The 23,679-nt window shown below is 43.4% G+C and overlaps 2 protein-coding genes across 4 annotated transcripts in view; one reads left to right on the top strand and one right to left on the bottom strand.

The window, feature by feature from the left end:
- The window catches only part of LOC144008964 (melanoma receptor tyrosine-protein kinase-like), a 33,943-nt gene that overhangs the window by 5,972 nt on the left and 4,292 nt on the right, over nucleotides 1-23,679 (top strand). Inside the window, exons 2-20 of one of the 3 annotated variants that reach the window (XM_077508358.1) lie at nucleotides 3,551-3,637; nucleotides 14,385-14,536; nucleotides 14,614-14,821; nucleotides 15,784-15,918; nucleotides 15,984-16,052; nucleotides 16,129-16,247; nucleotides 16,320-16,461; nucleotides 17,492-17,605; nucleotides 17,692-17,818; nucleotides 18,216-18,289; nucleotides 19,191-19,281; nucleotides 19,361-19,560; nucleotides 20,669-20,801; nucleotides 20,900-20,990; nucleotides 21,935-22,092; nucleotides 22,194-22,226; nucleotides 22,311-22,455; nucleotides 23,049-23,171; nucleotides 23,247-23,345. In XM_077508358.1, coding sequence (XP_077364484.1) covers nucleotides 3,619-3,637; nucleotides 14,385-14,536; nucleotides 14,614-14,821; nucleotides 15,784-15,918; nucleotides 15,984-16,052; nucleotides 16,129-16,247; nucleotides 16,320-16,461; nucleotides 17,492-17,605; nucleotides 17,692-17,818; nucleotides 18,216-18,289; nucleotides 19,191-19,281; nucleotides 19,361-19,560; nucleotides 20,669-20,801; nucleotides 20,900-20,990; nucleotides 21,935-22,092; nucleotides 22,194-22,226; nucleotides 22,311-22,455; nucleotides 23,049-23,171; nucleotides 23,247-23,345 — 2,232 coding nt within the window. In that variant the 5' untranslated portion in view covers nucleotides 3,551-3,618. Of the gene's footprint in view, nucleotides 1-3,550; nucleotides 3,638-3,801; nucleotides 4,582-4,917; nucleotides 6,091-14,384; nucleotides 14,537-14,613; nucleotides 14,822-15,783; nucleotides 15,919-15,983; nucleotides 16,053-16,128; nucleotides 16,248-16,319; nucleotides 16,462-17,491; nucleotides 17,606-17,691; nucleotides 17,819-18,215; nucleotides 18,290-19,190; nucleotides 19,282-19,360; nucleotides 19,561-20,668; nucleotides 20,802-20,899; nucleotides 20,991-21,934; nucleotides 22,093-22,193; nucleotides 22,227-22,310; nucleotides 22,456-23,048; nucleotides 23,172-23,246; nucleotides 23,346-23,679 lie in introns of those variants that run through there. The other 2 variants (XM_077508359.1, XM_077508357.1) reach the window with 2 other exon arrangements.
- Nucleotides 253-6,135, bottom strand: LOC144008965 (tomoregulin-1-like). Its single transcript, XM_077508360.1, has 11 exons — nucleotides 5,795-6,135; nucleotides 3,904-4,554; nucleotides 2,785-2,894; nucleotides 2,584-2,713; nucleotides 2,469-2,495; nucleotides 2,287-2,383; nucleotides 2,055-2,203; nucleotides 1,921-1,968; nucleotides 1,723-1,843; nucleotides 1,496-1,657; nucleotides 253-1,180 (listed from the first exon to the last, which is right to left on the bottom strand). Exons 2-11 carry the CDS (start codon nucleotides 4,058-4,060, stop codon nucleotides 1,096-1,098), a joined length of 1,086 nt encoding a protein of 361 aa, XP_077364486.1. The 5' UTR covers nucleotides 4,061-4,554; nucleotides 5,795-6,135; the 3' UTR covers nucleotides 253-1,095.

The raw sequence follows: 23,679 nt of genomic DNA, 5'->3' as shown, positions 1-23,679 counted from the left end.
CAACTTGGACGACTTCCAGACAACTCAAAGGACGGACAAAACGATGAAGATGAAGAATACGAAGATGAATGCCAAGGGAGTGTTGACCATGAGGAGACGGTTGGGGGGGACTTCCCGCACCAGCTGACACCTAAAATTATCCTTGACACCCTCAATCATACTTGGCCCGTGAGGAGCACTTGCGTCATTCTCCTCTGTGACCCACAGAGGTGGGCACTCGTAATTTCAGCAACCAATCAAAGCACATGTTGATCTGTTACCATGGTGATTTAATTCTACAACATTCTAACCACAGCGACACATCACAGCAGCATGCAACAGCTACGGCGCAGCCACAACCGGGACCGGAACTGGGACCAGTCATGGCTGCATCATCTAACACATAAAAACGAGCAACATGGACACTTGGTACCGACGTCGATATTTTTAAAAAATAATACAAAAAAAAGTTGATGAAAAATCTTTAAATTATCATCTTGACAAAACATCAACAAAAACAAACATTGGAATATGTTTTTCCGGTGTGCTTTGGACCTGAAGACCGGAAGAGTAGAAAACCACCCCCCCAAAGCATTCTGCTTGTCACGTGAGATGACAAGAAAGTTGAGATGAGAGCGCCCCCTGGAGCACGTCAGCAGCATCACATGTCCCCAAATGCCTCACAGTGCCCTCTGGCCGCCATCAGGACTGTGAATTCAAATGTGTGTGTGTCGGGGGGTGGGGGGTCTTTACAAAGTTTTAAAAAATGTCCACATTGTGATCTACAAACATTTGAAATAAGATTCTTAAAAAAATGTGCCACCTCCTTCAAAATGCCAACAAAAGCTACGAGGCCACAGAAAGAAAGTTTCTCGGCGCATTCCAGTGCGCTCGCCTCGTGTTCAGAACGAAAAACAATCACAAATGAAGACATGAAGGTAAAAAAAAATAATAATTATAATACAAATAAAGTAAGGCCTCTTAAGGAGTTGAAAGTATCTGACGAGGAAAGAAAAGAGGCACCACAAGTGGAATTATCAAAAGTGTCCGTGGAAAAAGTGGATCAAGTGGAAGAAAAAGGTAGCGAGCCAGGACCGGTCGCCAGGCCACGCTAGGCTACATCATCCTGGACGAGGTTCCCGACGGGAAGTGAGCCAGGTGTTGCTTCTGCCTCCGCCCTCGCTTGGCCTTGTTACACCTCCTTGCAGGACAAACACGCAAAACCGCACCTTGAACACACTTTGCATTTTTCACTACAGAACCAGAAGCTAAATGCTACATGCTAAAAAGCTAAAAAGAAAGCCTGATTCTAGCTTTCTAGTTGATGTTGTTTGCTACTTTGGTGCCAAGGAATTGCAGAACTGAGGGGAGGAGCTTAATTTATCTGCCGCCATTTTGTGCGGTTTTTCACTATTCACGGCAAAACTCAATTTTACAGATTGACATGCAGTGTACCACCAGTAATGGCTACCTTTACAAGCTAGCTAAAGCATTGAAGCGTGTTTGTGTAACGTACCTGGTGAAGCACATGACGAGGGCCACGATGATGGCGATCTGGACGGCGCCGATGATGCCGGCGATCAGGACGTAATGCAGCTTCTGGCCACTGGGGACCACGTAGAGGATGTTGAAGTCCACCAGCTGCTCGCACCGAGGACCGCCGTACGACGCCGAACACCTGGAAACGCATGTCGTGTTGACACGTTCGCACGTGCGATGTTGGCATGCGGCGACGTGTTTTACCTGCATGTCGCCTGGTCGCTCCTCATCTCACATTGGCCGTGAATGCAAAAGTGGGCGTGGTCTGGCGGGCATGGGGCGGAGCCTTCTGTTAAACCTTCCCCCTCGCTCGACTTGGAAATGCCTGCAAGATGTTGAAGCGCAACGATGATGATGATGATGATGAAAGAAAAAGGACCAAATGGCAGGAAGTCTCGGTACCAAACACGTCCGGCTTCATCTTGATGCCGTCGTCCTTCCTGCTTTTGTCTGAAACGGCACGAGAGGAACAGGAAGATGATGACGGTTACGAGGAACGGGGGTTGGGGAGCGGGAGCGTTTCGTCGCCTCGTTACCTTGGCAACGGCCCACGTGTCGGATGTCGATCTTCATCTGCTTGAGGCAGGACGCCTCGCGTACGTGACACGGCGTCTCGTACGTCACGCCGTCGCCGCCGCATACCGGGTTGTCGTTGTGGCCGCTACACACGATGTTGCACATGCAGCTGCGCGCGCACACAGACACACACATAGGTCAAGACGTCACCTGCGTGTGTGTGTGTGTGTGTGCGCGTCTTAGTGCACTAACAGTGTGTCCTCGGAGTCTTCATCGCACTCGGCACCAAACTTGCAGTTCCCACATTTGGACGTTTTTTTGCCGCGACTGCCGCCAGAACCTTCGTCATCTACAAGCACACACAAGAATTACACACTTGCGTCTGACGTGAGGTCGCTTCCAGTGTGTGGGGGTGTGTGTGGGGGTGTGTGTACCTCCATCTCCAGATCCCGAAGATCCGTCTGCCGGGTCAGAGTGAAGCAAACAATGAGCCGGCGACATGACCGTGCACACACATTTTCATTTGGGCTTGTGTATGTGCTGCGTTACCGTGGTAACAGGCTCCCTCGGACACCACGCTGATGGCTCGCTGCTTCTTGCAGGCGGCTCGCCGCAGGAAGCACTCGTTCTGGTACGTGTCGCCGTTGGAGGCGCACACGGGGAGGAACTTCTTGTGGCACTGAAAGATGCGCACGCTCGCTCATTCGTTGGGCTCGCAAACGGACAAACGCGGCGGGCGGACGCACTTACGTGGAAGTGGCACACGCACTTGATGTCGGCGCCGTTCTCGCGGCACGTCCCGCCAAAGCGACATGTGCCCGCGTCGCACACGCGCAGGTCGCTCTTCTTCACCGATGCGTCTGCGAAAAAAAAAGACGCACGAGTCAACAAACAGATGCTCTTTCCAGATGTTTGGTTGAGATGATCGGCCTGCCTGGTTTAATTACGGGTAGGGATGTTTGGTACTACTTATTTTTGTGACCGCTACAGGCTTATTGTGACCAAATATGGGACGGAAATGTCACCTGACATACACAGGTAGTGACCAAAGATGACAGGTTAGCATCATTTGCATAATTACCAAAAATGTTTTCTTCTCTAAAGGTTAAAGAGATACTTCACTTATTTAGTCCATTATAGCAATAAAAAGTTAATATTTTGTCTATAATTAATTTGATACCTTCATTATTTTTCACGTACAATTAGTACCTTTAAAAACACATTTTGCAACTTGCTGTCGACTGAAAATGACATCACAAGGGCTCAGGTAACCAATCACAGCTCACCTGTTTTCTAGGTTTGGTCATGTGACAGTCACAAGCTGAGCTGTGATTGGTTATTTGGTGTCATTTTCAGTCGACAGCAAGTTGCAAAATGTGTTTTTAAAGGTACTAGTTGTACATGAAAAATAATTAAAGTATCACATTTATTATAGTCAAAATATTGATGTTTGACTGCCAAAAATGGCTAAATAAAGTATCCCTTTTATTAATTACAATTTTTTTTTTTCTCCCAGATGTCCGATGGACGTCACCAAAGTTCCCCACCACCACCACCACGGGTGTGTCTCCTCACAACATCTGCATGAGGGAGCGCTTGTCACGTGAGTAATGCGTGCGGTGTTTCGCACACCCACACACACAAAAAAAGTGTCCTCACTTCACACACTCACACGATAACCATGTGTAGCCCCGCCCTGCATGTCGAGCTTGTAATTATCTTGAAAATAGCATCCAGTCGAAGATGTTACAACATGGCTGACCTTCAATCTTCATGGTCGTCATGGCGACGCACACATATGACCCCCAGGCAGGTCACCTGAATTTTTGTCTCAGGAAAAAAAAAAATGTGTGAGTGTTTGTGTGTTACCTGGACACTCGGCGTTCTTTCCCGGTCCACATTCGAGCGCGGCGCCTCCTCCTCCTCCTCCTCGAGGAGTTCCGCTGGTGGCGCAGGGAAGGAGCAGCAGCAGGAGGAGAAGCAGGAAGGAAGATGAAGACGAAGCGGAGGAGGCCACGCGAGCCATGATGGACGAGCACGGGATGACGTCAGAAGAGCAGAGAAATCAAGCAAAGCGGCAGGAGGAGAGCAAAGATGGCCTTCAGCGCCTCATGTCGCCGAGGAGGAGGAGGAGGAGGAAGGCGAGCACAAAGCGGACGCGACGGCGGATGGCGGCGACCCCCACGCAAACGCACGGCGACCCCCTCACAGCCCGGACTGCGGCTCCATCCCCCACAAGGCCAAACATCCAAAAGTGGGGGGCGGCGGGGCGAGCTCCGTCTTCTTCGTCTCGTCCTTTTTACGCCCTCGTTAGCGCTTTCGAGTTTGTTTTGTTTTTCGGTTTTCCTATTTTGACGTCCTCGCCTGCTCGACGTTCTTCTTCGACGGACGGAGCACATCAACAAAGGGCCCGGCTGGCTCACGTGACCAGCAAAAGACCCCGCCCATTATTCCAGGAGAAACAGCGCGTGACGTCACTACGTCGACACGTTCCCGGTGTCCCGTGCTGACGTCACGTCTCTGTAATAGAAAACAGGGATTTCGGAAGTGAGAATTCGACCAAGTTGAAGATTACTTTGGAAGCCAATATTTTTTTGTTTACATATACAGACAGTATAATTTCTCAAATAAAATAACATACTGGCGAAAATGGTTACTTCCATTTAAAGTCAAATCAAGTAATTAATTAAACATCCTCTCTAAAGGAGAAAACGTCAAGCATATTTCTAAAAAACAAAGTAACAAAATAAAATAAAACTGCCAGTATGTTATTATTCAGTCATCCAGCAGATGGCGCTCGCCCACTGCATTCAACTATAGTTACCTGAGTCAAACGTCAAATGGAACTTCAATAATCATCGTCCGGTTTACGCGTAATTGATCATCATTTAATTCAGAACTGATCATCGTCGCTGCATTCGTTATTTATTAAAAAAAAAAAAAAAAGTAGGCTTATTTATCATCGTCCGATGCCTCAAAGAAGCTGGGAAAAGATTAGCAAAAACAAAGTTTTTCAAGCTTTATTGATCGTTTGCGTTTAAATGAGCACTTTTCACACATAACGAATAGTCAAAGATGCCTCGGGGCTTTCAGCATTCCCACCATTGCCTACCAGTATTGATCCGCGTGCGCGTGCATGCACACAATAACAGTTGCCCTTGTTGAACATGAGAAGATTATCAAGCCTTAATTGTGAGATTTGCACGCGGCGTTATGATGAAGCCGCCAGGGCTCATTAGTCAAGTCCCTCGTCATCTTCTCGCCTCCTCATCCACAAAAATATTTCTTTCTCTTATTCTTAAAAATCCCTTTTCAAACCCGAAAACCTAAACCCTAGAATGGACTGGTCGTCAGCCAAAAACAAGGCACGTAAAGACAAATAATGGACTGGTCACCATTAAGTCACAGTTAAGTAAAATATTTTTGTAAAAACAATTACATTTATCGACCTGATAAACAGTTGACGCAATTTCTTTGTCTCGTAGGCACACGCCTAAGGGGGAAAATGAAAAATAAATAAATCAGGGGCCTATAATGTAATAAATGATGAACACGTCAAAACATGGTGACTCCGTTCGCATTCGCATCCAAACAGTGACAGCTCAAGCGTTGCAATGTTTCCATTAGAGTCCTTAATCACTTTCCACTTCTGGCAAGAAGCCATCTGTCAATCAAACGCGCACGCGCGCGCGCACTGACGGTGAGAAAATGAGCGAGGGAGGGCGGGAGAAATGTTCGTGCGCGCGCAGGTTGTACTAACGTGGTTGTTGTCAGACAAGACCAAGAAGTTGTTCCTGGCTAGTCCACGTCCGCCGTCTCCGTCTTGTAGTTTAGCCTGAAGAAGAAGAAGGTCCACGCAGGTTGTGCCGGTCCACGTTGATGGTGGTGCGGGTCCACGCGAGGCTTTTAGAGGAAGCGGAGGCGCGCGCGTGCACGTTAAGATGTGCGGAGGCGCGGCGGACTTTTTGGCTCTTGTTCACCTTCGTCTTTTGTCGCTTTTTGCGCTTGTTGTCGTTTTGTTGTCGGACGCCCGCTGCACGCCAACCGACAGGAAAGGTAAACCACCGCGGTCACTCGCACGCACGTCACGTCACCTCACGTCACGGTATACCTGCCACGCGTTACATGCACGGGTTTGACAAGTTCAACCACTACTACCTTGCTTGAAACCACTGACGTCACCTCCCAGTATAGGCGACACTGAGTGATGTGACCAATTAAAAAAACCAAACCCTTATGATTGACATTTTCTGATCGGTTTAGCGCAAAAATCAACATGACGCTTCAGCATGCTTTGAGATACGAGTGGAATCTGTTCAGTGGCCACACTCGCATCTCAAAACACGCACATTTCAGATCATCTTTCGTATTGAAATGGGGAAAAAAAACAACTTAAAATTAGTTTTTAATTTTTTTAATGACGTCCTTTTGGGGGGTTTGCGAGATACTCTGGATTGTATATTTCAAACTATTCCTATTTAATATAAACCGAAGAACATAAAAGTAAGATACATTGAATAAATATTAAAATAGATTGAATAAATGATAAATACTTAGATTACTAATGTCTTCCTATTATCGTTGACTGTTTTTGTGATGTATTGTGATTTGTTGAACAGCTAAAAAAAATAAACCAAAACCAAAGTGAGCACATCTGACTCACGCATTTCGTTAGCGCTGCTACTGATGTCATCGGCAGGTTCGAAGAGACGCTTTAATCTATTTTATTATTTCTTCAAGTATCCTGCTTTTATATTCTTAGGTTTGTTAACGTTTTTACAATTTCAGTCCATACATTTTATTTAAATGACATCTGGATAATTTCCAGCGAATCCCGGCTGGCATCTGGAATGGGCGGATTTTCATCAGTATAAGCTTTGCTCTGACTGGATGACTGTTCTCAGACAGCTTTCATCCAATTGGTGATATCTCAAAGTTTTGTTTTCCGAGCTACGATTTGATACTGAAGTGCACTTAGGTGGTCCCTTATGAAGGTGATGACATGTTGCTTGGCTAAGCGGGATTTTGGTGCATTCAGTGACGGTGTGATCAGGACTGGACTGGCCATTTGGCATACAGGGCAGATGCCCGGTGGGCCAATCTCTTTTGGGGCCGATGCAATGCTTTTAGATGATAATTTTCTTACGTTTTACCTAGGGGTGGGCGATATGACGATATTAGATCGTTAAACGAAACGTGGGGCTCACGATCTGTCATTTTTGTGGAATCGTCTGATCGCGACGCAAAGTGGCGACCATTCGCAACGCCCCACCCCGCGCCTTCCCACCCTGAAAATATGCGTGCTCGTGGTGAAGGAGGCTGAAAGAGTTTGTTCCGAGAAAGGGAAATTAATCACCCGTAATATGGAACTGTTTTGGCTTCACGCCAGATGACAAAGACAAGGCGTAAATCATATGCAAATTGTGCAAGGGGTGCGTGAAGGCAAGTTAACAGCGACACTATGAACGTGTTAAGTCACCTGAAACGGCAGAGACGACGGCTCAATGCATGCATGCGCCTCCAAAACAGCAAAGCGTCACAGAAGCGTTCACCAAAATCACGCCGTATGATATGGGTTCGCTGTTACGAGCTGCCAAGTCGTACGTTTTTACCCCCCAACGCCGCCATTCCTTGCATGTACGCAGATTGCAGAGAAATATTGGCGCAAAACAAAAGTGCATTTTTTGTTTTTCCCCAACAAGCGTCCAGCCGTAAGTCATATTGTAGCGTTTGTGAAATGATCAGGCTAACCAAGCAAGAAAACAACATGCTAACGTTAGCACACACACACACACAAAAAAGTTTGTGTTGCATTCATGGACCATGGGAAACGACAAAACCCGCCACCGACAATGGTTGCTAAAAAATTCTCATCTTTGCTTATAAAAAGTTGCTTTTTACTTACCCACTAGCAGCAGTTTTTTTTAAACTTTGTTTACATGCTGCTTTTTTTTATTTTTTTTTTATTTAAACATGACTAGCAGCCAAATTGTGTGCAAGAGATTCACTATTTTGATGAGACTACAGTACTTGAAAACACAAATGTGACTTTTATCAATGCTGTACTCAGGTGGTTTGCAGCTTTATAATTTATAGATTTTTTTTTTACAAAGGGTGTTTATTACATGATCATTTTCACAAATAACTGCATTTATTCAATATCTCTTATTTTATGTGTAATTTAATTTGTATTTCTTGTTAATATAATTTAAAAAATCGCGATATTCTATTTTTGCAAAGATCACCCATCCCTAATTTTACCCCAATTTAGAGGTATTTAGAGGTCCATAATCTATTTCGAATGTAGATAGCAAACCGAAACATCATCAAGAAACAGATTTTGTTTATTTCTTTGTTTGTTTTTTGGCCTATGTATTTTTTTTTTTTTTTTTTGTGCCAGTCCAGCCTTGGGTGTGATTGGTCGTAGCCTGACATTGGTTGGTGACCAGTAGGGATGTAACGATATCCAAACATCACGATACGATATTATCATGATATGAAGGTCACGATCTGATAATTATCACAATATTGTGGGGGCTTTGGCGATATTTAAAAAAGATCACAACATTGTAAAAAAAAAAAAAAAAGCACAATATTGTGCGTTTGTACATAACAGCAATGCATATAAACCACCTACAATCTCTAAAAACAATACTGAGGCACTTACTTGCTAATGCAAGCACACATTGATCGCTTCACAAGCAAATTAGGTTCCCCTTAATCTGACAATTAGCATAGATTTTAAATATAGAAGGCCAAAACATCCCTCATGAAAATTAAATTGCACTAATAAACCAGCCACTAGAGGGTGCTAGAACTCCACACATGGAAATCAACCTGACTTTTTTTTTAACAAATGTATTCATTTTAAATATTGTGAACATGACGACGATGATATTGTGACAGTTTTAATATCACAATATTGCCCTTATCGTGACATCCCTAGTGACTGACCAGTCCACCATGGAGTCATCTTTTCGCCCAAAGTGCGCGCAGGATAGAGTGTAGCGCACCCGCGAGTCTAATGAGCGCAAGCATTCTAGAAATGGGATGGATGGAGGTTTCGTTAGCTGATGTTGCCTCACAGTTTTGAGGTTCTGTGTTGGATTCAGAGATTCATCTTACATTTAATGAGATTTGCAGTTTTTTTCTCAACCCACATTCCCCAAAACAGGCAGAGAAGACCAGAACATGAAAACGTTAGTTTGTCAATAGGAATGGCGACCAGTCAATTGCCTGTCCCTGACATTGGCTGGCGACCAGTTGATTCAATGTTTGTCAGTGTGGGTGAAGATGGGAGCTAACATGTTGCAGCGCCGTCTACAACCACTTGGACCAGGATGCGAAATCCAAGCGGCTTCTCGCAAGCCTTGAAAAGCTTCTGCGCGGTGGGAATGACCTTGGCTGGTGTGTGCGTCTGCGTGTGTGAAAATACTCAACTCAACTCAACTCAACTCAACTTTATTTATAAAGCGCTACTGAACGAAGAGAACAAGAACGAAGCAAACATTTTGAAGTGCGAATACTGTTTTGTTTTGTTTTTTTTACAAGTAAATACATTTTACATCAGTAAATAAATAAGTAGTGAATAAATAGATAAATAAATACATAAATAAGTAGACTAAACATCAAACTCATACACACCACAAAACACCAAGAACAAGTCTCATGGTGCGCCAATAACCAAAGAATACAGATGTGTTTTAAGACGTGTTTTAAAAGAGGATAATGAGGGGGGCTGCCTAATATTTAGTGGAAGGTCGTTCCAAAGGGAGGGACCGGCAATAGCTAAGGTTCGATCTCCTCTAAGCCTCCGCTTAGCCCTCGGTACCTGCAAATGAGTCTGGTCTGCTGACCTGAGGGCCCGGGCAGTTGTGTAGGGGTGCAAGAGCTCGGGCAAGACCATTGAGAGATTTGAAAACAAATAGAATAATCTTAAAGTGGATTCTCAATTTCACGGGCAGCCAGTGAAGAGAGGCCAGAATAGGGATTATGTGTTCCCTCTTACGGCCACCAGTTAGGAGCCGAGCAGCAGCATTTTGGACAAACAAGTTGGACTGGCTGATTCCAAAGTAAAGCGCATTACAGTAATCCAGCCGAGATGTAACAAAGGCATGGATTACCAATTCTAAGTGCTGCTGAGATAGGAGATTTTTTACCTTAGCCAGCTGTCTAAGATGAAAAAAGCTGGATTTGACAACAGCGGCAATTTGCCGGTCCAGTTTAAAGTCACTGTCCATCTTGACACCCAGGTTTGAGGCTGTTGGCTGCAGATATTGTGCCAAAGGACCCAAGTCGGCAGGAGGAGAAGAGCCGCTGGGACCAAAGACCATAACTTCTGTTTTCTTCTCATTGAAGTTCAAGAAATTTAAAGCCATCCAGGCTTTGATTTCTTCCACACAGGACAAAAGAGTCCTCAATGAGAAAGCGTCCTTTTTACTAAGCGGGACATAGATCTGACTGTCATACACATATATCCACACATATTGTGTGCGTGTGTGTGAATGGAAAGACATGGTCCGAGTCACGTGGTTCCCATGGCGACATAGTCAGAAGCGCATTGGCGGCAGGTGAGCGAGCGCCTCGTCGTCACGCTTGCAGCCCGCGGGATCGTTGCCGTTGGAATTCTGGGAATGTGGAGGTCGTCGGGATTAAACATGTTCAACCTGCTGGCGCGCAGGTCAAAGGTCAATGGCAACTGAGGTCACCCAGGAAGTCGGACGTGCTTGGCAAAAAAGACGGGAAATTGGCAGAAATGATAAAAATCACAACAAAGATGGGGACGCGTGTGCACGTAAAAGCCTTACATGACGGCGCATACAGGTAGCTTGAGAGACTCATTGACATGTGCAGACACTTTCTGAGTGTGTGTGTGTGTGTGTGTGTGTGTGTGTTGTCGAACGTGTTGGAACTGGTGCGACGTTGCGAAAGTGAACAAAGTGTGCGGTTAATCAGAGCAGCTCCAATACATGCACCAAACATTAGCAGCGTGCTAGCATGCTTAAATGTGCGTTTTACTGGCTAGCTGATCGTGTGTTAGCATTCATGCTAACGCTGCGTGCGCAGGAACACACAACAAGCGTGTGTTTGGGTGGGAATCAAGCTGGTGAATATTTTCAGCTGGCTGACACATTCCACACGCGCGTGTGTGTGTGCGCGCGCGCGCGTGAGAGATTAGCACACAAGGCCGTTGTGTTGTTGTTTTTGTGACATTTTGCGCACATGTGACCTGCGAGCCACTTTAAATGCGATCAGGAAGTCAATGAAAGCACTTTAGTCAAACGGTGCCGATCGATGACTTTGTGGGTTTGCTCGCGTTTGATGTTTTGCTGCAGGCAAGGTCAAACTTGGGATCGCGGCGCTCAGGCATGCGGTTGCCACATTTGCCCTACAAGTCAGGGGTTCAGGGTTCGAAACTGGCCTTGAAGTTTTCTCTGTGGACTCTTAACAATTCAGCAGGTCGATTTGTTGAATTTTATTAGTAGATCTTCTTGTATCTTTGGCTATACCTTGAGATACGAGTGACTAGGGATCTAGGGATTTTAAACATTGAAAGGCCAAAACATGCCTTGTGAAAATTAAACTGCACTAAAAAAAAAAGCCACCAGAGGGTACTAGAACTGCACAAGTTGAAATCAACCTGATTTTTTTTTTTTTTTAACAGATGCACTGCATATACTGACATGATGACGACGATGTATTGTGGCAGCTTTAATATCACGATGTCACGATATTGCTGTTATCGTTACAACCCTACTAGTGACCCGACCTTACGAGCTTTTCCAGATACAAGCCGTCATTCTGATGTTTTTTTTTTTTTTGCTTTGACTTGACGAGCGCTCTGGTGATAGTCAACTCGCTTTCATCAAACTTGTCTCTCCCAGCTAAAGTTTACTCAAACACAAAGGGAAACAAAACAAAGATCTAAAACACATAGTTTTGCCTAACCCCTCCGCTTAATGCTAACAGTACCATTAGCATGCTAGCAGTTAGCATCGATAGTCATGGCTTTAGAAGTAACAATGATTGAATAGAAACAGTGGAGCCAACTGAGCAGTCGTAGAAGAAGAAGTCTAATTCTTCTTCATTTGTGTCTGCACTGCCTCCTGGTGGCCACATCAGGCGGAGCAGCACAATTAATTGGATTGCAGCAGAAAATCATAATGCGCAAACAAATTCTTTACATTCTATTTAACCTCTAAATTTTTCATAAAGCAAATTATAGAGTAGTATTTTCTTTAAAAGACAAATAACACACAAATCTGTGAAAACACGCACACATACAACCTTGAAAATAGTTTTGTTTTCGTCACTCATTTGACAGGTGACCAGTCCAGCGTGACACGAGTGGCCGATGGACGGATGAATGCGTGAGGAAGTTTGTCTTTTGTTTGTGCGTGTGAGTAGCTTGGCCTTAACGCGATTAGATGTGATGATGTCATCAGGTGGCATGACCGGCAAAGTCAAGGTGGCATGAATGTCACTCATGAGTGGACACTGACAGTCTGTTGACAGCAGCGGCTAGCTCGTTACAGCTAATTGAACACGCGTGCGCACACGCACACACACACACATTCCTGAGCGACTTGTTGTCATGACTGCGGCGTCCGTGCTGAATTTGGGCGCGTGCGTGCGCGCATTGTCCGCTCTGTGAAAGGGTTAGCATTCAGTATTAGCGCTGCGCTAAATGGCAAATAGAAGACTGAAGGACATTCTTCACCAGTGTGTACGTGCTTGTGTGTGTTTGTGTACGATGCGTATGTTTATCCAACCTTGACCGAAGTTCAGCCGGTCGGTACCACGGAACCACGTTGTTTATTTTGCGCGCTTCTTCTGGGTAAACATTTAAGGCGGGGCTTCTGCTTTTTTGGTGGGGGCGTGTCTTTGTCTTTGAGGATCCAACACAAGATCCAGAAAGATTTCATTCCTCACGCTCAACCTGCCACGCAGCAACCCAAACACTTCCTCTTGCTCTCACTACACAACAAACTCACAACTCCACTACAATACGTATGCCACACTACACGCTACATAACACAAGTACAACATACAGCGCTACACTTGACTCGGATCGAAAGTCGTATTCCCCAAACTTTATTGACATACACAAAACTAAAGCACATCACGCTACAGACTAATGTAAACTACACAACATAACACTGTGCGATCACGAGTAGCCCACGGGCCTGTTCTCAAAATAGCGTACCAGTGATGGACATTGTGATTTCCTTGTGATAATAATAACATAATTCAAGGAAATCTGAGCAATTTTTTTAAATTTCAGAAGTGAATGCCTTTCACATTAATCAGTACCCAAGAAGTATCTCCAACTTTTTTTTTTTTTTTTTTTTTTTGTGAGCGCATCTCCAACTTTTTCTCAACCACTGCTAGTACTCAACTCTTGATGTCACCGATACCAATGCCAAGTATCGGTACCCCTAGTACTTTTGATATGTCGAACTTCACCAAAAAGAGACCTATATATCACCATATATAATTTTCTTTTAAAATGCATGTATTGAATGACAATTATTTATTTTTTTAATCATCTGTCAGTTTTGTTTTTGCTTATTCACTGCCTTTGCCAAGTATACTTGTAATTACTTTTTTTTTTAACAGGGCTAGATGGGTGAGAGAATCTGATCATGCGCTCTATTGTAAATGTCAAACTTTTAAACAACTTTACTGATGCCCAACCACCAGTAGATGACACCATTTCCCCATTTTATACAAAATAAACACAGTTTGAGAGTTCATGGGAATAATGGCTGCATTTGGTGCATCCTGCATTTTTCTCCTGTCGATTATAAAAGAAGGGGATAAGGCAGAAAGGAGAGAGACTATTCTGTCATTTGCCAGATTCAGTTTATACTTTGTATATAATTAATGAACATAATATCATGTGGCTATTGAAAATTTTTACTTTTTCTAAAATGGCTGGCAGTGAATTAGTTAAATGTAAATGGTAACTACTTGTCTGAAAAAAATACAAAAACAGGTATCTAACGTTCCTAATATTACTTAAACTACACTCAACTACAGTACTGTATAAAAGACAGTACACTATGGCACAACACGAGATTGTGGAGAGGTTGTCACGTGTGATCCGCCTGAAAGTTTATCAACAGGACAAAAGAAATTCAAGATTAAAAAAAAAAAAAAAAAAAAAAACGGGAGAAAATTAGTAAAAGATACTTGACTGCCCTCTGGTGGCCAACCGAAGAAGTACAATCTGAATCCAGAGAGGGGTTCCCTGTTTTGAGTTATGAGCATAGTCATAGAACAAATCCATCTCTTATCTGAAGGCAAGATGGAGGATGTTTGTGATGTCCGTTTTGTTTGCGCGTCAGTGTGTCAGGGGATGAGCAACCAGCTGACGCTGTTGGGCACGCCCGAGAACCACTACGACAACATGGTGCGCATGTACACCAACTGCTCGGTGGTTCTGGACAACCTGGAGATCACGTACACGCTGGCCCACCAGAACCTCTCCTTCCTGCAGGTATGGGGCACCGTTGCACGATTTTAACGTGGGCGAGTGTACATCTTCTCCTCCATCATGCGGCTTTTGCCTTCCAGTCCATCCAGGAAGTGGGCGGCTACGTGCTGCTGGCCATGAATGAGGCCCGGACCATCCCGCTGCGTGACCTGAAGCTGATCCGAGGTCAGAACCTCTACGAGGGCAAGTACGCCCTGCTGGTCATGTCCAACTACAACCGGAACCACTCGGCCGCCGCGCTCAACTATACGGGCGGACTCGCGCAGCTGCAGCTCAGCAACTTAACAGGTGAGGAGCTGATTCTGGATGCTTTGAATTAATGTTATTTATTTTATTTTTTTTATTTAAAAAAAAAATAAAAATAAATTAACAATTTTTTTTTTAAAGTTTATTTATGTATTTTTTATTTTTTTTATCAAGATTTTTACACAGTGGACGTAGACGTTGTCCACAAGAAATTAGTGTTAATTTCGCCAACGAAAAGTAAACAAAAATAATTTTGTCAACACACATTTTTCACCTACGGAGCCCCTAAAGTGACCTGAGAGAAAAAAAAATTAAATACGTTTCTTGTCCGGACAATAAACTTATTTAATTTATTTATTTTTCTCCCATGTCACTTTAGGGGCTTCGTATTTTAATAACCTGTAAGCGATAAATATATTTATAATCACCACTTAATTCCCTTAAATGCACCAACGAAAACGAAAGTGAACCTTAAAACTTCACTGTAAAACTTTGGCTCGGCATTGTCCACGTTTTGGTCGGCCATCTTGGTGAGGTCAAGCGTTCGCACACTTCCTTCCTCGCGGTTAGAATGAGTCATAATATCACATGGTCCATATATGTACATGGAAAAAAAAGTAAATTATAGTAAGTTTAGTATATATAAAGTTCCAACAATAATATTAATCCGACCGCTAACTAACGCTGGCTAATAGCATAGCATGTAGCCATAGTAGCCACTTGTTGGTATACTGTACTAATTATGTATCAAGTTGGTTTTCATCAAAAACATTATCTGCTAACAAAAAATATACAGTCGCAAAATGATTAGACTCAAACTTTGGCAGTTTTTGTTTTCTTGGACTAAAAGGCTAAAATTGACCAAATAAAAACAGGATGAGGTTAACTAATTATGATAAAACCTAACAAGCGTGATTGAAACTGGACTAAAACTGAGACTACATTTCAAAATGGCTGATCAAATGAACACAACTTGGATTAAACTTGTTGATTGCGGCGTTCAGAGATCCTTCGAGGAGGAGTGAAGATGAGTCACAATCCTTTGCTGTGCAACGTGGACTCCATCCAGTGGTGGGACGTGGTGGACAAAAGCAGCAATCCCAGCATGCTTTTCAAATGGGACGACTTTGCTCGCAAATGTACGTCGCCGTGTCGCCGGCTTTTCATCGCCGCCAACTTGTCTGATTATGCGCCTTTTCTCCAGGCGAGCCCTGCCATCCCACGTGCGTCAACGCCTCATGCTGGGCGGCCGGGCCGGAACACTGCCAGAAATGTATATCGCGCACGTTTTTGTAAGTCGTACTTTTGTCGAGAAAAATGTTTGCTACGTTGTGACGCTCTCGCTGCAGTCACCAAGTTGTCGTGCGCCGAGCAGTGCAGCCGAAGGTGCCGCGGCCCCAAACCCAGCGACTGCTGCAACGAGCACTGCGCGGCGGGTTGCAGTGGCCCGCGGGCCACCGACTGCCTGGTCAGTGCCCACCGCCGCCGTTTCCTCGCCTCGCCTCGGGAGCCGCGTGACCGACCGCTCTTTCGCCTCCAGGCGTGCCGGCTGTTCAACGACGACGGCACCTGCAAAGACGCGTGCCCGCCCGAGAAGCTGTACGACCTCAAAACGCATCAAGTCATCAGCAACCCTCACGCCAAGTTCACCTACGGCGCCACCTGCGTCAAGTCTTGTCCACGTAAGACAACAAATAACAAATACAAATGTCATCTTAACAGAGTCCGCTTTCTGTCAACAAATTTGTGCCTTTCTTAAATAGATACTTGACTCATTGAACAGTTTTCAGCAGTAAAAAGTTAGTATTTGATGAATGAATTTGATAACATCATTATTTTTTATGTACAATGAATACCTTTAAAAAGTAATTTTTCTACTTGCTGTTGACTGATGATGACATCACCTTTGCTGAGGAAGTAGGTAACAACCAATGGTAAACTGGCTCAGTAAACTGAGCCATCATTGGTCGTTACCTACTTCCTCAGCACAGGTGATTTCAATCGTCAGTTGAAAGCAAGTAGAAAAATTACTTTTTATAGGTATTAAATGTACATGAAAAATAATTACGTTACCACATTATTTATCGACAAAATATTAACTTTTTACTGCTGAAAATGGCTCAATGACTCAAGTATCCGTTTACACTATTGCCATGCAACATGTCAGTCAGTTACATAGTCAATTGTTTCATTTTAGAAACTGTGACACAATTTTTTGTGTAACATTGCGAAAGTAAATAAATAGAATTTCTTAAATATGAAATCCAATTAAATCAATATTAATATTCCTCAGAAATGGTGTGCTTCAAAAAGTCAAAACATAAAATATGTTTTAATAAAATGTTAAAACTGAAGATATAATACACATTTTTCATAGAAAGGTATGCAAAACTGAGTCAGTTGCTGGACAGATAAATGTCTTCTACAATTAAAAGTAAGCTCATGAGTCTTCTTCGCCTGAAGACTTCCATCCATTTCCCCGCCACTCTTATGAGGCGTTCCCCCTAGTGGCCTGCCAAGTAATTGCTCAATAAGTAATAAACAATGGAGCCGTTATACTGGCTGTATATTAACTATAAATATCCCGATACTTGCGTAAGGTGTATCGATAATCTATCGTGAGACAAAGTATCACGATATATCACGACATCGATATATCATCACATTCCTAGTGTGCACGCATACAGTCTGTAAACATTTGTGTGTGTGCAGGCAACTACGTGGTGACGGGAGGCTCGTGCGTGCGCACGTGCAGCGCCGGCATGTTTGAGGTGGATGACAACGGCGTGCAGCGATGTCGCACTTGTGAGGGGGCCTGTCCAAAAGGTACCGAGCAGCAAAACAAACACACACACACAAAAAAAAAAAAAGCACACCTGAGCACGGACAATGTTGTACTTGTGCTCTTGCAGTGTGCGACGGCGTGGGCGTGGGCGCTCTCGTCAACACCATCGCCATCAACGCCTCCAACATCGAGTCCTTCCAGAACTGCACCAAGATCAACGGCGACATCTTCCTCATCGAAACCTCCTTCAAAGGGTCCGTCCGCAACCACAACAACGAGCAGGCACACCCGTTAGCATTAGTGGTTAGCATTAGCAGTTAGCATTTGCTAGCATCTGCAAAAAGTTAAATGGAGGCAGTTGGACTTCTTGTTTGTTGTTCAAGAGGTTTTAGTTTAATTAAAAAGGCTTCTTCCATTCAAGATTTTAGATTAGAGTTCCATTCTTTCTACTTTATACTACCTCTAGTGGTGTCAAATCAAGGTCCAGAAAGTATAAATACAGTTTGGCCCATCAACCTGCAGGTAAACGAGCTCCCGTGGCAGGGTTTTTACTTTCTGGACCTTGATTTGCCATCTCTGCCGCACAATGGACGCAGCCTTCTTGAAGGAAGATCACTTCCTGCTTTAACGACTTCTGATTGGTCCGTGCAGAGACGCCCATGACAAGATCCCGCCCATGGACCCGGCCAAGCTGGAATACTTCCGTACCGTCAAGGAAATCACAGGTAGCTGATAAACTGGATTGTGCCAATCTGGTGTCGGCATATGTGGCGGATTTAGGGCTGCTCGATTCTGAAGGAAATATTAATCACGATTAATTTGGTAATAATTGAAGTCACGATTAGGACAATCCTGTGGGGGGTTTTTTGGTACAAAACGAGAAAATGATTAAATGTGTAAAAAAAATATTCAGATAAATACATTTCTTTGCAACACTAATTATTATGCATGTTCCTTTGAAGGCCAAATAAGATTTATTAAATTAGTCATTTTAATAGAAAAAGATGCAAATATATAAATTTAAACAACTCAAAGTAATGCCAAACATATATTAAATACAAGACATTTTGAGCCCTCTATTTCATGAGTATATTTTTTTCCCCCCATTAAAACCCTCATGTATATGATCTTATACGTGCATTGCATGGATGATCCATTAGAAGGCAGTATCGCAAAGCTGATGGCTTTTGGCCAGTGACCTTGCAAGGAGAAACACCTATACTTACTAATAGTGGGAAATGTTGTTTCTAATTTTTGAATATACTAATATATCTGATATGTCTGTTTATTATTAATTTTTGATGGGTATAAATGTACGGATTTAAAGCATTGTGACCGGATGTATCAAATATGACACAAATCAAAAGTCATATGTGGAAGTCAATAAAAAAAAAAAAAGAAAAAAAGAAAGACAATTGTTAAAAAATGACCAATAAATATTCTATTTACAAATAATCTGATTTTTCTCTAATATATATTCATTTGTTCAGGCTTTATACCGTTTTAATAATCTTTTATTTTTGTTTATAATTACGACGATTTTGTAATTGTGGAGTGTAATCACTGAAATTGATTCTGTGGAGACGAGCGTGAAAACATGTTAGCATGCTAGCTTGACCTTTCCAGGATTCCTGCTGATCCAGGCGTGGCCCGAGAACCTGACATCGCTCTCCGTCTTTGAGAACCTGGAGATCATCCGCGGGAGAACCACGCGAGCGTAAGCACGCCGGTGCAGTCAGGTCAGCAACTATCAGGTTTCGCATCCGACGTTGCGTTTCTCCCCGTGCGTCGTCAAGGCAACACAGCCTGGCCGTGGTGAGGGCCCACGACCTTCGCTGGCTGGGTCTGCGCTCCCTGAAGGAGGTCAGCGCCGGAAGGGTGATGCTCAGGGATGACCCCCAGCTCTGCTACACACGTAGCGACCAGTGGACTCGCCTCTTCCGGTCCCCCGACCAAACCATCACCCTGAGAAACGTGGCGTCGCCGCAACTCTGCCGTGCGTTCATGTCGTTATTTTGGGCTGACATTTAACTCATTCACTCCCGGCAGCCATTTTCACTGAAGCAACCCCCTTCACTCCCGGCTGTTTTACGGGATTTTAACTGATTTTGCAAGGCCCAGAGAATAACACGGAACAGGGAACCTACCAAAAGAAAGTTTAGAGTCTCTTCTTTCAATACCAAAAAAAAAAGAAGTATATTTGTATCTGTTTCCGTTTTGCAGCAATTAGCATTAGAATATAGTTTCATCCTGCAATTGGCTGGCAACCAGTTCAGGGTGTACCCTGGGATAGGCTCCAGCACCCCTGCGACCCTTGTGCGGAATAAGTGGTCAAGAAAATGGATGGATATAGTTTCATCGATATTCACATTTCTGGTGAAAACACTGTCAAAAAGAGCTTATTGCAACATGGCCTGGCTGATCTCTTATACTCTGCTACCACCTGCTGGCCTTTTTTTGTAATAACTACCATTGCTTTGAAGGGATACTTGACTCATTGAGCCATTTTCAGCAGTAAAAAGTTAATATTTTGTCCAGAATGAATTTGATAACATCATTATTTTTCATGTACAATTAATACCTTTGAAAAACAATTTTTCCACTTGCTGTTGACTAAAGATGACCTCACCTGTGCTAACAAAGTAGATTACCACCAATCATGGCTCACCTGTTTTCTGGGTTTGGTCAGCTAACTGAGCCATGATTGGTTGTTTCCTACTTCCTCAGCACAGGTGATGTCATCTTCAGTCGACAGCAAGTGGAAACATTAGTTTTTAACGGTATTAATTGTGCATGAAAAATAATGACGTTATTAAATTCATTTTGGACAAATTACTAACTTTTTATTTCTGAAAATGGCTCAATGAGTCAAGACAATATCCCTTTAAGCCACCTCTTCATGTCAGAAGCTGCATCAAAGCCTTCTGTCTGCTCTAGCACAAAGAAACATTAAAAAAAACATAAATACGTTTTTGGGAGTGAAGGACAAAGTATTAAAAAACGTATTTACACGTTTATGGGTTTGAATGAGTTAAACAAACTATGGATGTCCTTTTATGTGACAACTACGAATGTGATGTGCCTCATACTGGTTGTCATTGCAGAAGAGCAGAACCACACGTGCGACCCCCAGTGCTCCCAAGATGGCTGCTGGGGGCCCGGGCCCACCATGTGCATCTCCTGCCAGCACTTTGACCGTAGGGGGCGCTGCGTGGCTTCGTGCAACCTGCAGCACGGGTAGGACCAGTCGTCACCTTGCTGCTGGCAATCACAAAAAAAAAAAAAAAAAAAAAAACGCGCTTACCCTTGCCGATATGTCGTCGGCGTGTGCGCAGGCAGCCCAGGGAGGTGGCGCTGAACGGCAGCTGTGTGGAGTGTCACCCCGAGTGTCTCGCCATGGACGGCGCGCCCACTTGCCGCGCAGAGGTCACACGCTCGTAAAGTTTTGAAACACTTCCATGCTGCATTACATTAGTTGTGTGTTCGTTTCAAATGCAATTGCGCAGAAAAAAGTTGTAAATTTTGAAGCAAACTAAAATAGTTTTAGAAAAAAAAGTATGGAAAAAATGCATGTTTTGCTGATTAAAAAAATATTTTTTTCTGAAAAGGGTTAAGGTATATTTTTAAGGGAAAAAAGTATGTTAAAAAAAAAACTTTAAAAAGTTGTACATTTTGAAGCAAAAAAATGTAGTTTTAGAAAAACAAAGTATCAATGGGCGTGTACCGATACCAGATACTGATATTGGGTCGATACCAGGCCTGATTTCAACGTATCAGTAATGGCTGCCGTCTTGTGGTTGTTTTACGATCAGGAACAATAAATTAGAAGAATAAAAAATTGACATTAGTTTCATGTAATTTTAAGGAAAGATCCTAAATTGGGATATATGTATTTCTTTAAAATAATATGTCACTGTTTTATTTTTTTTTATGTTATTGGTATCGGTTCTTGATATCGAATTTGGTGACTACTCAAGAGTTGAGTACCCATGAGTGATATCGGTCTGAAACAAAAGTGACATTGAGCATCCCAGATTTTTTTTGTTTTGTTATTTATTAGTTTTTTATTATTTAAAAAGTTTAGATTTTTGAGGGAAAAAAATTGTATTTTCAATATTTTTTTTTCAGAAATGTTTTGAAGTCAATTTGGATATTTGTAAAATAATAAGTTGCACATAACAATGTGCAATTTGTCTTTTTTTTTTTTTTTTTTTTTTTTTAGTTTTTTTTGGGGGGTGGTTGTAATGTTGATTTAGTATGCATTTCCAAGCAAATGTATAATACTTTAATAAAAAAAAATGTTCTATTTTCAAGAAAAGAAGAATTATCATTTTGCCCGTTTGGATAAGTCGGTGTGGTGTGCCGCGCAGGGTCCCGATCAATGTTCCCGGTGCGCCCACGTCCAAGATGGCCCCCACTGCGTGCCGCGCTGCCCTCACGGCGTGATGGGAGACGGCGACATGACCGTCTGGAAATACGCCGACGCCGAAGACCGCTGCCAATCGTGCCACCAAAACTGCACTGAGGGGTAAGTGAGAACAAGAATTCATTTGAGTTACTTTCCAAAAACACGTTCACAAAATCGACAATGACTTGAAACGTGACGTTTGCGCGCGTGTTTGTGTGCAGGTGCACGGGACCGGGATTGTCGGGATGCTCTGGGTAGCGTGATGATGACATACCTTGCAGCATTTGTTACAGGAAGAAGTTTCAATGTTTTTTTTTTTGTTTGTTTTGTGACCTCAGCGCTGCCAGGCACTCCACGCTGGCGGTTGGCGTGGTCAGCGGGCTCCTGCTCGTGGTCATCCTGTCGCTCGGCGTCTTCGTGTTACTGCGGCGGCGCCAAATCAAGAGGAAGAGGACCATGCGGCGCCTCCTGCAGGAGAGAGAGGTACTACAGTGGTGGGCAAAAATATGGCCAGCCGCTCCACATGCAGCCTGTTAACTCATTTGCTCCCAATAACGTGTAAATACGTTTTTTATGTTTTAAGTGTCCCAAAGACGTATTTATACGTTTTTTTTTTTTTTTTTTTTTTTTTTTTTTTTTTTTAATGCTAAAGCATACAGAAGGTTTTGATGCAGCCTCTCAACTGCAAAGAACGGTTGCAGAAATGGTAGTTATTACACAAACGGCCAGCAGGTGGAAGCAGAGCAATTGAGATCAACCAGGGCCATCTAGAATAAAGCTAAATTACTTACAATTTTAAATAGATTTGTGAAAAATTAGTAACTTAGCTCTCTTCTAATTGCTGCAAAACAGAAACAGAAACATACTTTTTTTTCCTAATGAAAGACGAGACTTTAATCTTCTTTTGATAAGTTCCATGCTTTTATAGCAGTTGAACACAATTTTCTGTGGGCCTTGCAAAATCAGTCAAAATTCACTAAAACAGCTGGGAGCTAACGGGATTGCTTCTGTGAAAATTGCTGGAAGTGAATGAGTTAAGTGATAAATACATTTAATGTATGTGTGTGCGTGCGCAGCTGGTGGAGCCGTTAACGCCCAGCGGCGAGGCCCCCAACCAGGCTCTGCTGAGGATGCTGAAGGAGACGGAACTGAAGAAGATCCGGGTTCTGGGCTCCGGAGCCTTCGGAACCGTCTTCAGAGTGAGACGCAGTGACGTCGCAGGTTAGCCGTTAGCATGTTAGAAGTCGGCGTAAGCGAGCGTTGTCGCCTTTCAGGGTCTGTGGATCCCCGATGGCGAGGACGTGAAGATCCCGGTGGCCATTAAAGTTCTCCGAGAGGCCACGTCACCGAAAGCTAACAAGGAAATCCTGGACGTAAGACTTCTAGTTTTATTTCTTATACTTTGTCTTCCTTTTCTTCTTCTACTGCTTTTGTGTTTTTCTTACTGTACAATGTACTAGATCAGTGGTTCTCAAATGGTACCCCTGGGGGTACGTGAAGGCACTCCGTTGGGTACATGAGATTTTAAAATATATTTAAAAAGTATATGTAAATATTTCGAAAAAATATTTACGAGTTCATAAAATGAATTTTATATTGAGTAGGCGATTGAATTTCAGTCGCCTAAAAACCCAGCATTTCCCCCATACCAGAATGGTTTGACCCAACTTGTCATATGTCACCTAGAATCACCTGTCAATAACTTGA

The sequence above is a fragment of the Festucalex cinctus genome, chromosome 20, assembly GCF_051991245.1.
Source record: "Festucalex cinctus isolate MCC-2025b chromosome 20, RoL_Fcin_1.0, whole genome shotgun sequence".
Taxonomy (NCBI): Eukaryota; Metazoa; Chordata; class Actinopteri; order Syngnathiformes; family Syngnathidae; genus Festucalex; species Festucalex cinctus.
This window is presented reverse-complemented; position numbering and strand designations above follow the sequence as displayed.